This window comes from Anomaloglossus baeobatrachus, chromosome 7, assembly GCF_048569485.1.
Source record: "Anomaloglossus baeobatrachus isolate aAnoBae1 chromosome 7, aAnoBae1.hap1, whole genome shotgun sequence".
Lineage (NCBI taxonomy): Eukaryota > Metazoa > Chordata > Amphibia > Anura > Aromobatidae > Anomaloglossus > Anomaloglossus baeobatrachus.
Window position 1 is genome coordinate 259,282,291 of NC_134359.1, and position 12,885 is coordinate 259,295,175.

At 44.1% G+C, this 12,885-nt stretch overlaps 1 protein-coding gene across 1 annotated transcript in view; it reads left to right on the forward strand.

The window, feature by feature from the left end:
* Positions 1 to 292: 292 nt before the first annotated feature.
* LOC142246156 (cytochrome P450 2K4-like) overlaps positions 293 to 12,885 on the forward strand; it is a 47,921-nt gene continuing 35,328 nt past the window's right edge. Inside the window, exons 1-2 of the mRNA XM_075319183.1 lie at positions 293 to 489; positions 10,023 to 10,185. Coding sequence (XP_075175298.1) covers positions 295 to 489; positions 10,023 to 10,185 — 358 coding nt within the window. The 5' untranslated portion in view covers positions 293 to 294. The remainder of the gene's footprint in view (positions 490 to 10,022; positions 10,186 to 12,885) is intronic.

Genomic DNA, 12,885 nt, shown 5'->3' on the forward strand with positions numbered 1-12,885 from the left:
CGATAAGATAAGAATTGCAAATCATATTCCTTTATCCTACTGTACACCATCACATTATAGTACACCTCGGCCAACATTAATTTGGCTGAGATGCTCAAAGCAATGTATGTAAAAAGAAAGATTGTGCAAACTAAGCCAAGATTTTCTGACAAAGGTAAATGGCAACGGGCCAATCAGTTTATCATGGGTTATTTGTGCCCTAATAAAGATTAACACATGTAGGTAAAATAAGTCCATGTGTATAAATATAAGGACGGCAGCACAGTCAGAACAGACTCTTTACAGTACTTCACGATGGCTTTTATTACCTACTTTTTGGCTAGGACCGATTTGTTGGTATTCTTTTCAATTTGCATTGCACTAGTCATCTATTGGATAAATGGAATTAAGAAGAGCACAGCCAAGATGCCTCCTGGACCTATGCCTCTCCCTGTCATTGGAAATCTCAACCTGGTGGACCTGAAAAGGCCCTACGAATCTCTGATGCAGGTAGGCTATTGTACGTACTATACAGTCAGGGAGGGTGCATGGAGTCATGGTGGGCATTAAAAGTCTGGAGGTCTTGTCCTTTACTGCACTGTAAAAACAACCCATTTATGTTTATGTGAATGGGCAGTTTGTAATGTTTCATGCTGGAACTACAGAGAATTTTAATATGAGGGTTCAACAGTATTCAGCTGGGGCCAAAAGAATTGGAGTTGGGTTGCCGAACGAAACAGGCATAGAAGGAGTCATGGTGGGCATTATAAGTCTGGAGGTCTTATCCTTTACTGCAGTACACAAACAACCCATTTTTGTGAATGGGCACTTTGTAATGTTTCACGGTGGACCTACAGAGAATTAAAAATGAGGGTGCAACAGTATTCAGCTAGGATCAAAAGAATTGGAGTTGAGTTGCTGAATGAAACATATAGAAGGAGTCATGGTGGGCATTAAAAACCTGGAGGTCTTGTCCTTTACTGCACTGTACAAACAACCCATTTATGTTTGTGTGAATGGGCAGTTCGTAATGTTTCATGGTGGAATTACAGAGAATTTTAATATGAGGGTTCAACAGTATTCAGCTAGGGGCAAAAGAATTGGGGTTGAGTTGTCGATTGAAACAGGTACAGAGGGAGTCATGGTGGGCATTGAAAGTCTGGAGGTCTTGTCCTTTCCTGCATTATACAAACAACCCATTTATGTGAATGGGCATTTTCTAATGTTTCATGGAGAACTATAGAGCATTAAAAAGGAGGAGGCAAAAGAATTGGGATTGAGTTGTTGAATGAAACAGGTATAGAAGGAGTCATAATGGGCATTAAAGGTCTGGAGGTCTTGTCCTTTACTGCACTGTACAAACAACCCATTTATGTGAATGGGCACTGTGTAATGTTTTATGGTGGAACTACAGAGAATTAAAAAGGAGGGTGCTACAGTATTCAGCTAGGGTCAAAAGAATTGGAGTTGAGTTGCTGAATGAAACAGGTATAGAAGGAGTCATGGTGGGCATTAAAAACCTGGAGGTCTTATCCTTTAGTGCATTATACAAACAACCCATTATGTGAATGGGCACTTTGTAATGTTTCATGGTGGAACTACAGATAATTTTAATATGAGGGTTCAACAGTATTCAGCTGGGGGCAAAAGAATTGGGGTTGAGTTGCCGAATGAAACAGGTATAGAAGGAGTCATGTTGGGCATTAAAAATATGGAGGTCTTGTCCTTTCCTGCATTATACAACAATCCATTTAGGTGAATGGGCACTTTGTAATGTTTCATGGTGGAACTACAGAGAATAAAAAAGGAAGGTGCAACAGTTTCAGCTGGGTGCAAAAGAATTGAGCTTGAGTTGCCGAATGAAACAGGTATAGAAGGAGTCATGGTGGGCATTAGAAGTATGAAGGCATTAGAAGTCCATTTATGTGACTGGGCACTTTGTTATGTTGCATGGTGAAACTACAGAGAAATTGAATACTTATGGTCAGATTTTCTTAGGAATAATAGTTGGTCACTAATAAAAGATTATTCAAAGTGAAGAACCCCTTAAAGTCCCATAGACATGTTATGTTGCTGGAGATTCATGCAACCATGTTCAGCTACTATGGTTTTCAATGTGTTTTTATTCAATTAGTGCCCCATTCATTGATGAGACACTAGGTTAATAAAAAGGGATTAATTAACATACTATAGCATTTAATATTTAGCCAAATGTATCTCCAATACCATTTACAAGAGCGTTGATCATTTCATTCGAAAACTAGGGACAATAATATGTCCCCATCCTTGCCCCTATCCTGTATTAGTGTCCCTCATCCTCGCCTATCCTGTATTAATGTATCCTCTCTTGGCCCCTTACTGTAATAATGTCCCCCATCCTTAGCTCCTTCCTGTAATAATGTCCCCCATCCTGGCTGCTTCCTGTAATAATGTCCTTAATCCTGGTTCCCTTCCAGTTATAATGTTCTCCACCCTGGGCCCCTTTAAGTAATAATGTTTCCCCATACTGAGCCCCTTCCAGCAATAATGTCACTCATCCTGGGTCTCTTCCAGTATTAGTGTCCTCCCTTCTTGTACCTATTCCTTTTATAATGTACCCCATCCTGGGCCTTTTCCTGGTATAATGCTCTCTATCCTGAGCTCCTTTCTGGTATAATATCCCCCTTCCTGAGTTCCTTCCAAGAATAAAATCACCCATCCTAGGCCCCTTCATGGTATAAAGTCCACCATCCTGGGCTCCTTCCTGGTATAATATATCCTATACTTTGCTGCTTCCTGGTATAATGTCCTTCATCCTGGGTCCCTCCTGGTATAATGTCCCCCATCCTGGACCTTTTCTTCGTATAATGTCCCTCCCTGGTCCCACACACTCAAGAAAATGAATGAAATGTTTATTCTTACCTTCCTCCACTTCCACGATATCTGGTGTCCTCTTTCATTGCCAACGTAGAAGCCAGCAGCCATGGTTGGCGTATGACTGAAATGCGAAGCCCGTGATGGGCATGCCGCCATCCGCAACTCATCTCTGCTTGGCCAACAGTGCGTATTGCAGTGTAGGGATCTGGAGGTTCTCTATACTGCAATACATTTCAGCTGAATGTTTGTTCAGCAGAAATTGCTGTGGGCACCTGCAGGCCCTCGATCCTCTCCTACTACCATTGTTATGCCCCTGCTTACAATCCACTTAGTAGGCAGTAATACTGCTTTTATACTTTCCAGATGGCGGAGGTCTCATTTGTGCCTATTGCACAGATGGCATGTCTTCTGCTAATGGCAAGACTTTATCGTCTTCCCATGCTGCGTACTTATCTGCCATCTTTTGAGCAATCGGTGAAAGTCTCAGGAGCCGGCCTTCCACCAATTTGTAGGCTTGTAAAGTTTCAAAATCTAAAAAACAATGCATAAAACTTATGATACTCTATAAATACTTGTTTATTATGATCCCTGTTTATAGTTGACCATAACTGAACTTCAAAGTGATTGGTCTAAACTGAAAACACAATAAATGTGCTGATTCATTGCGAGCTGTTCAACTGAGTTTCATCAGATATAGTTTTGTAATTTCGTCATTGAAATGTGTTTTGGACTTCATCAATGAATAAATAAATATGTAAGTGGGTTTTGTGCCTTTGACCGTAAACATGGCTGCCAGGATGGTGCAATTATGGACGTAGAGTTAAGCGGGCTTTACACGCTGCGACATCGCTAGCCGATGCTAGCGATGTCGAGCGCGATAGCACCCGCCGCCGTCGTATGGCCGATATGTGGTGATTGCTGCCGAAGCAAACACTATCGCTACGGCAGCGTCTGTGCAGAGACGTCGCTGTGACCGGCGAACCCCCTCTTTTCTGAGGGGGCGGTTCGTTCAGCGTCACAGCGACATCACAGCAGCGTCACTGAACCGCCACCCAATAGAAAAGGAGGGGAGGAGATGAGCGGCCGGAACATGCTGCCCACCTCCTTCCTTCCTCCTTTTCCGGTGGACGGAGGTAAGGAGATGTTTGTCGTTCCAGCAGCGTCACACATAGCGATGTGTGCTGCCACAGGAACGACAAACAACATGGTTACTGCAGCAGCAACGATAATTGGGAAGAGGGGGCATGTCACCGATGAGCGATTTTGAACGTTTTTGCGACGATTCAAAATCGCTCATAGGAGTCACACACAACGACATCGCTAAAGCGGCCGGATGTGCGTCACAAATTCTGTGACTGCAACGAGATCGCTTTAGCGATCTCGTAGTGTGTAAAGCCACCTTTAGGTTCCAGCTTTACTCAGTATGAGGCCGGTGAGTGGAGCACACGTACAATTTCTGCGAGCACAAGCTGAACGTTAACAATGCAATACATAACCATAACTTGTAATAATCACAAAGGTAAGAATGTCAAGGCACTTCTGTAATAGTTTGGGTGCTCAGGTAGGGTCCAAGTCTGTATTATGAAAAAAATAGCACCAGGCACTCCAATATGTGTGAAAAAAGATGAATTTTATTACAACTTCAAGTTCAGTTCAACGTTTCGGTCACTATTTGGACCTTCTTCCTGAACTGACAAATGAAAACATAAATAAAATTTCTTTTAAGGCCGCTTTACTCACAACAAAATCGCTAACGAGATGTCGTTGGGTCACAGAATTCGTGACGCACATCTGGCCTCGTTAGCGACGTCGTTGCGTGTGAAACGCAGGAACGACCGTTAATGATCAAAAATATTCACCAAATCGTTGATCGTTGACACGTCGTTCTAATCTCAAATATCGTTGCTGCTGCAGGACGCAGGTTGTTCGTCGTTCCTGCGGCAGCACACATCCCTATGTGTGACACCGCAGGAACGAGGAACATCATCGTACCTGCGGCCGCCGCCAATGAGGAAGGAAGGAGGTGGGCGGGATGTTTCAGCCGCTCATCTCCGCCCCTCCGCTTCTATTGTGCGGCCGCTTAGTGACGCCGTTGTGACGCCGCACGAGCCGCCCACTTAGAAAAGAGGCTGTTCGCCGGCCACAGCAACGTCGCTAGGAAGGTAAGTATGTGTAATGGGTACTAGCGATGTTGTGCTCCACGGGCAGCGATTTGCCCGTGACGCACAACCGACGGGGGCGGGTGCTTTCACCAGCGACATTGCTAGCGATGTCGCTGTGTGTAAAGTGGCCTTTAGAACGACAAAATCTATAGTCTTCATAATTGTCAAATGCAAATACAATGTACAACAAAAAAGGGAAAAGGGAAAATAAGGTACTTTGGGAGGGATGAGGGAGGAGGGAAAGGAGATCCGAGTGAGTAATGTAAGTGAAAAACAATATATATATATATATATATATATATATATATATATATATATATATATTTTTTGTATGCGTGCGAAACAAGGTATTTCTACCCTGAAGTCTTACCTCCATAATGGCGCTTTCCACTCTAAAAAGGCACATCTGCATGTTTTTCTCACTATCTGGCATGAAATCAGAATAAACCTTTCCCGTTTTAGGTCAATTAGGAACCAAAATTTAATATATAAAGCTGATTATATGTATGTGTGTATGTATGTATGTGTGTGTGTATGTCTGCTAAAGGAATTTGCACCGTCGCTTTTACAATTACAAAGTTTTGCACAGACACCCCATGTGACTCAAAAAATGCAACCCGCACTTTACAGTTACTCTCCAAAAGACCTGCCTCCATTAAAGTTAATGGAGATGCAAGCTAAAGGTTATTAATAGCAGCTGGGAGTGGTTGCTATAGGAACAAAATGAATTGTTAGTATAAGAAGCTTATGTGTGAGGTAATAGGATGTCGGTGGGGAGATGGATAGAGAGAGACAGAAAGAGAGACAGACATAGACATAGACAGAGTAAGAGGCAACCAGGGAAAGAGACAGACAGACAGAGACAGGCACACAGGGAAAGAGACAGAGAGAGACAGACAGATAGAGACAGACAGGGAACGGGACAGAGACAGAGACAGGCAGGGAGAGAGAGAGAAAGACAATCAAAGAGACAGACACAGACAGACAGGCACAGACAGGGAAAGAGACAGACATGCACAGACAGGGAAAGAGACCGACAGGGAAAGAGACAGTCAAAGAGACAGAGGCAGACCGATACAGACAGGGAAAGAGACAGTCAAAGAGACAGAGGCAGACAGCTACAGACCAAGAAAGAGACAGACCGAGAAAGAGACAGACAGGGAAAGAGACAGACAGGGAAAGAGACAGAAACAGGGAAAGAGAAAAATAGGGAAAGATACAAGGAAAGTGACAGGGAAAGAGACAGATGGGGAAAGAGACAGATGGGGAAAGAGACAGACGGGGAAAGAGACAGATGGGGAATGAGACAGACCTAGAATGAGACAGACCTGGAACGAGACAGATGGGGAAAGAGACAGACTGGGAAACAGACAGATGGGGAAAGAGACAGACTGGGAAACAGACAGACAGACACAGAGATAGAAAGACACAGACAGACACAGAGATAGAGAGAGACAGAAAGACAGACACAGAGATAGAGAGAGACAGAGAGACTGATACAGAGACAGACAGAGAGATAGACACAGACAGACACAGACCGACAGACATGGATAGAGACAGAGACACACATGGCTAGAGGCAGACACACAGACAGACAAAGAAAGAGACAGAAACACAGACAGACAAAGAAAGAGACAGATAGAGAGACAGACAGAGACAGACAAAGAGACAGACAGAGAGACAGACATGGACAGAGACAGACACTGACTGAGACAGACAGACACACAGAGACAGACAGACACAAGAGACAGGCAGAGAGAGACAGACAGCGAGACAGACACAGAGAGACAGACAGACAGAGAGACAGAGAGACAGACAGACAGAGAGAGAGGCAGACACCAGAGGCAGACACACAGAGGCAGACACACAGAAAGAGACAGACACAGACAAACAGACTTAAGGCCGCTTTACACGCTGCGACATCGCTTAAGTGATCTCGTTGGGGTCGCGGAATTTGTGACGCACATCCGGTCGCTTTAGAAATGCCGTTGCGTGTGACACCTATGAGCAATTTTACATCATTGCAAAAACGTGCAAAATCGCTCATCGGTGACATGGGGGTCCATTCTCTAATATCGTTGCTGCAGCAGTAACGAAGTTGTTCCTCGTTCCTGCGGCAGCACACATCGCTCCGTGTGACACCGCAGAAACGAGGAACCTCTCCTTCTCCCTCCCGCCCGCAATGCGGAAGGAAGGAGATGGGCGGGATGTTCGTCCCGCTCCTCTCCGCCCCTCCTCTTCTATTGGGCGGTGGTTCAGTGACGCTGCTGTGACGTCGCTGTGACGCTGAATAAACCGCCCCCTTAGAAAGGAGGCGGTTCGCCAGTCACAGCGACGTCGCAGAGCAGGTAAGTAGTGTGACGGGTCTGGGCGATGTTGTGCGCCACGAGCAGCGATTTGCCCATGTCGCACAACTGATGGTGGTGGGTACCCACGCTAGCGATATCGGCACCGATATCGCAGCATGTAAAGTGTCCAATAGACAGACAGACAGAGACTGGGAGAGACACAGAGATAAAGTTACTATCCCGGGCAACGCCGGGTGCTACAGCTAGTTATTTATATTTGCCAAATGCTAGAATAATGAGAGAATGTTTTAATGCATTTTATTATTTTCTGCAAAGTCAAAAGTTTACATATATTTCCTTAGTATTTCGTACTATTGCTCTTAAACTGTATGACTTGGGTCAAACGTTTTGGATCTCCTTCCACAAGCTTCTCCCATTAATTAGTAGGAATTTGGGCCCAATCCTCCTGATAGAACTGATGTAACTGAGCTATGTTTGTAGGTAACATTACTCACAAGGTCCTTTTCAGCTCTGCCCATAAATGTTCAATAGGATTGAGATCAGGGTTTTGTGATGGCCACTCCAAGACATTGAATTTGTTTTCCTTAAGCCACTTTGTAACCAGTTTGGCAGTATGCTTCTGGTCATTGTCCATTTGGAAGACCCATGTCTGCCAAAGCTTTAAGTTCATAGCTCACTATTGCCACATTTGTCTATGTATGCCCTTTTTTGACATGTAAAGCACCATGGAATAAATGGCGCTATAATAAATAATAATAACAATAATAATAATAATAGTAATTTTCTTTCCTCATGATGCCATCTATTTTGTGAAGTGCACCAGTCCCTCCTGGAACAAAGCATCCCCACAACATGATGCTGCCACACCCATGTTTCACAATTGGGATAGTGTTCTTAGGCTTCAAAGCTTCTCCCTTTTTCCTCCAAATGTAATGATGGTCATTATGGCCAAACAGTTTAATTTTAGTTTCGTCAGACCACAGGACATGTCTCCAAAAATTAAGATCTTTCTTCCTGTGTGCATTTGGAAACATTAATCTGGCTTTTTTGTGTTTCTTTTGGAGCAATGGCTTCTTCCTGGCTTTTCATCCCATGTTGATACAGTATTCGTTTCACTGTGGATAATGACACACTCTTACCAGCTTCCGCCAGCATCTTCACAAGGTCTTTTGCTTTTGTTCTTGAGTTGATTTGCACATGTCTGACCAAAGCACGTTCATATCTGGTACACAGAACCCATCTCCTTTTTGAGCGTTATGATGGCTGGACATTGCCATCTTGTTGTACTTACGTATAATTTGTTTGTACAGATGAACGAGGCACCTTTAGGTATCTGGAAATTGCACCCAAGGATGAAGGTGAACCAGACTTGTCCAAGTCCACAATTCTCTTCCTGAGATCTTGGCTGATTTCTTTTGACTTTTCTATGATGCTACACAAAGAGGCAGTGTGTTTCAGGTGTGCATTAACACAGATGTAGCCAATAAACCTATCAGAAGCTTCCAAAGACATGACATCATCATATGGGCTGTCCAATATTGTTTAATGGTATAGTACTCTTAGTGCATGTAAACGTTTGACTTTGCTGAAAGTAACAAAAATGCTTTAAAACATTCTCTCTCTCTTATTATTCTGGCATTTGGCAAATATAAATAATTTTGCTTCCTATTTGACCTAATACGGGAACGGTTTATTCTGATTTCATTGCAGATAGTGAGAAAAACCTGCAGATGTGTCTTTTTAGATAGTGTATGTAAAGTTCTGGTTTTAACTGTATATGGGGTGCAACTCCTCTTAGGGACACATGCTGTCTCTTTTCTCTGGTCTATTGGTGAAGACTACAGTTTCTCACCACTGGCTCAGGTCTTGGAAAACTTCTACTTCAGGCCAGAGCTCAACTCCAGCCACAGTTCTGTAAACTGTCTCACACTATAGTACCACTTGTGGTTCAGGCCTTAATTATCTCAAGAGCTCTAGCAGTCTCAAGACAGGCAGACTGATACATTCATTTTTGTAAGGTTAATATCAAGTGTCTCAGTCTAGGGTCTATATGTAGCTCATGGCTTTCCTCCCGTTATCTTAGGTCCTTCACATATTAGGTTTTTTAGAGCCATGTTACACTTCCCAAGTGTGATTCTAGTCACTACTTACAGGCAGTATTGACGGAAGGGTAATCAGACAAACTCGGATCAGAAAACAGGAAGACACGACAGGACACAGGGAGTAAGCAGAAACACAGTCAAGTCACAGGAAGATGGTCAAAATTCCAGGAGAGTACGTATTCAGGGAGTAGACAGAGATGTGGTCAGGTAACGGTCCGAGGTCAGAAGCCAGGAGGTAATGACAAGAAACGGGAGCGGGCAGAGAAGGGTCAATAAACAGTCAGGGGTGCAGAAGCCTAGTTCAAAACACTAACACCAACAGGAGCCAAGAGCACAACTGAAGACCCAGGAAGTATAACTGGAGAAGTACTGGGAGACCTGTTGATCTCTTACTAATGCTAGGGCAACATACCTTATTTAAGTGCTTCAAGTTTTTGCATACTTACCCAGCTTCATGGACTCAACAACAACTGTATCTCATGGCTTGTTGTAGGTTTATCTTTAGTGGCCATTTTTAAGTGACATTGTGGTTTGGAAATACATTTTTTGTCTCTATAGAAGTACTATTAAATTAAATGTTTATGTAATTTTAAAAAAAGTATGATCTTTTGCAGCTTTCTGAGAAGTATGGCGAAATATTTACTTTGCATTTTGGACCCAAGAGAATGGTGATACTTGCTGGATATAAGGTTATAAAAGAAGCACTCGTGACACGAGCTGATGATTTTGGAGAACGGGCGAGTTCTCCAATCTTCGATCTTCTCTTTACTCAACATGGTATTTAAAGAACTCTAACATTGTGCATTCTATGAATCGTAAAATCCACAATGGTGAAATGGTAGGGGGGCAGAATGCTTTAAAGGGAACCTGTCACCACTTTTTTGGCGTATAAGCTGCGGCCACCACCACTGGGCTCTTATATACAGCATTCTAACATGCTGTATATAAGAGCCCAGGCCGCTGTGAGAACATAAAATACACTGTATAATACTTACCTAACGGTCGCTCGGTTGGCCATATGGGTGTCTCCGTTCTCCGTGCCGGCGCCTCCCCTTTCGGCCATCTTCGTCCTCCTTTTGACTTCTGTGTGCATGACGCGTCTACGTCATACACACTCGCCGGTCCTGCGCGGTCCTGCACTACAATACTTTGATCTGCCTGCTTAGGACCTGAATGCTGGCGAGTGTGGATGACATGGGACGCGTCATGCACCGCGGCTAGAGAAGAAGGAGGACGAAGATGGCCGAAAGAGGCGGCGCCGGCACCGGAGAACGGAGACACCCATCTGGCTAACCGAGCGACCGTTAGGTAAGTATTATAGAGTATTTTTTATGTTCTCACAGCGGCCTGGGCTCTTATATACAGCATGTTAGAATGTTGTATATAAGAGCCCGGTGGTGGTGGCTGCAGCTTATACACCAAAAAAGTGGTGACAGGTTCCCTTTAAAATCCAGTAGCAAGAGCTGATTCTGGTGATTCACGAAAACATCAACAAATGTAATTAACCTAGTTTCTTTGGCAATAATGCATTTTCAGATTTCTTATATTCAATATTTACCTAGAAAACTTTAAAATCTTAGTTCTTAGCCAATTTTTAGAAGTTGTGTAATGACTGCAGAAAATAGTAGCGCTATTATCTGTATTTCTGCATTCTTCTTGCGACTACTTCATCATCATCATTATCATCATCATCATTCTACTTCCTTTTTCTCCTTTTTTCTTTTTGTACAATTTCTATTGAATCTTATACAAAATAATATACATTAGAATGAAGTTGCTGAAATTTATTGAAGAATTTCAGATAAAACAAACAGCACAACATTTTAGTCATGGGTAACCATCAAGGGTGGGATTCAGATGGTTTTTTACCACCTCTGGAGACCTGGTTGTTAAAATGACCTCTCTGTCTGCCTTTCCTTGCCGTCTGTCTGCGCTGAATTCACTCTCCTGTCCTGCGCCTCCACATACGGTGCCCTGAGCCAGGGACCACAGACCTTTAGTGGGAATGTTGCCTACGTGGCTCCCTCCGGGAACCTTCGAAGGGATTTCTGCCTGCCTGGCTCCCTGATCCTCTGAGGCCCTCTTCCAGCAAATTCATGTGCTGCCTGTGGCCGAAAGGTGCGTACAGCCACCCTGGCCTCCGGTATTACTAGGAAGTCCTAAAGTATCTTCCTAGCCTAGGGTCCAGAACCCCGTTAGCGACCAATCCCTTCAACGTGAGCTGTTGCTTGTCAAACACGACTATAGGGGGTCTGACACTCTTCCCCTAAGTGGCTGGGATTCTTTCTTCCGTCTCCTCAGAGTTGACCAGGACCCCTAGGGTCCTCACCCCTAGTCGGTCTCTTCCCTCCTCCTGACTGACTCTGTCAGCTGTCAATTTTCAAACTTAGCTCCGCCCATTTTACCTCAGACAGCTCACCTACTAAGCTCCACCCCCTGGATGATTCTAGATAGGGCTTAAGTGCCATAACCAGATTACTGGTCGCAATGCATTAATGGGACCTGCCCCAGCTCTGATCTAATGTGTGAGCTAACAATTGGGTGTCTGCAGGTTTTTGGTGCGTAAACCGATAGATGGCCTCTTTCTTACCCAAGATAGGGCACCTCTGACTGAGGTGCAATACCTCTGTGGCGACGGCAGCCTCAAGGGTGCCACACTTAAGGCCACTTTACACACAGAGATAAATCTGCGGCAGATCTGTGGTTGCAGTGAAATTGTGGACAATCAGTGCCAGGTTTGTGGCTGTGTGCAAATGGAACAATATGTCCATGATTTCACTGCAACCACAGATCTGCCAAAGATTTATCTCTGTGTGTAAAGTGGCCTTTACACTTTACAGGAGAAAGAGAGAGGACCCCACTGACCAAATGTGCTTAAACCCTACAGGAGAGAGCGAGAGGACCCTGCTGACCATAAGAGCTTACACTCTGTAGATAAAAGAGAGAGAGAGAACACCGCTGATCGTAAAAACGTACACTTTTCAGGAGATAGAGAGAAAGAGAGGGTACCCAGCTGACCATAAGAGCTTACACTCTACAGGAGAGAAAGAGAGGGCACTGCTGATCAAAAGAGCTTAAGCTCTACAGGAAATAGAGAGAGAAGATCCTGCTGAACATAAGAGCTTACACTCTACAGCAGAAAACGAGAGAAAGAGAGATAGAGAGAGAACTCCAATGACCATTAGAGCTTATATTCTACAGGAGAAAGAGGACCCCCCGACCATCAGAGCTTACACTCTACAGGAGAGAGAGGGCCCCGCTGACCATAATAGCTTATACTCTACAGGTGAAAGAGAGAGGGAGGACTCCACTGACCATTGGAGCTTACATTCTACAGGAGAGAGAGGACCCCACTGACCATAAGAGCTTACACTCTACAGAAGAGATAGGGTCCCACTAACCATAAGAGCTTACACTTTACAGAAGAGAGAGGGTCCCACTAACTATAAGAGCTTACACTCTACAGAAGAGAGAGGA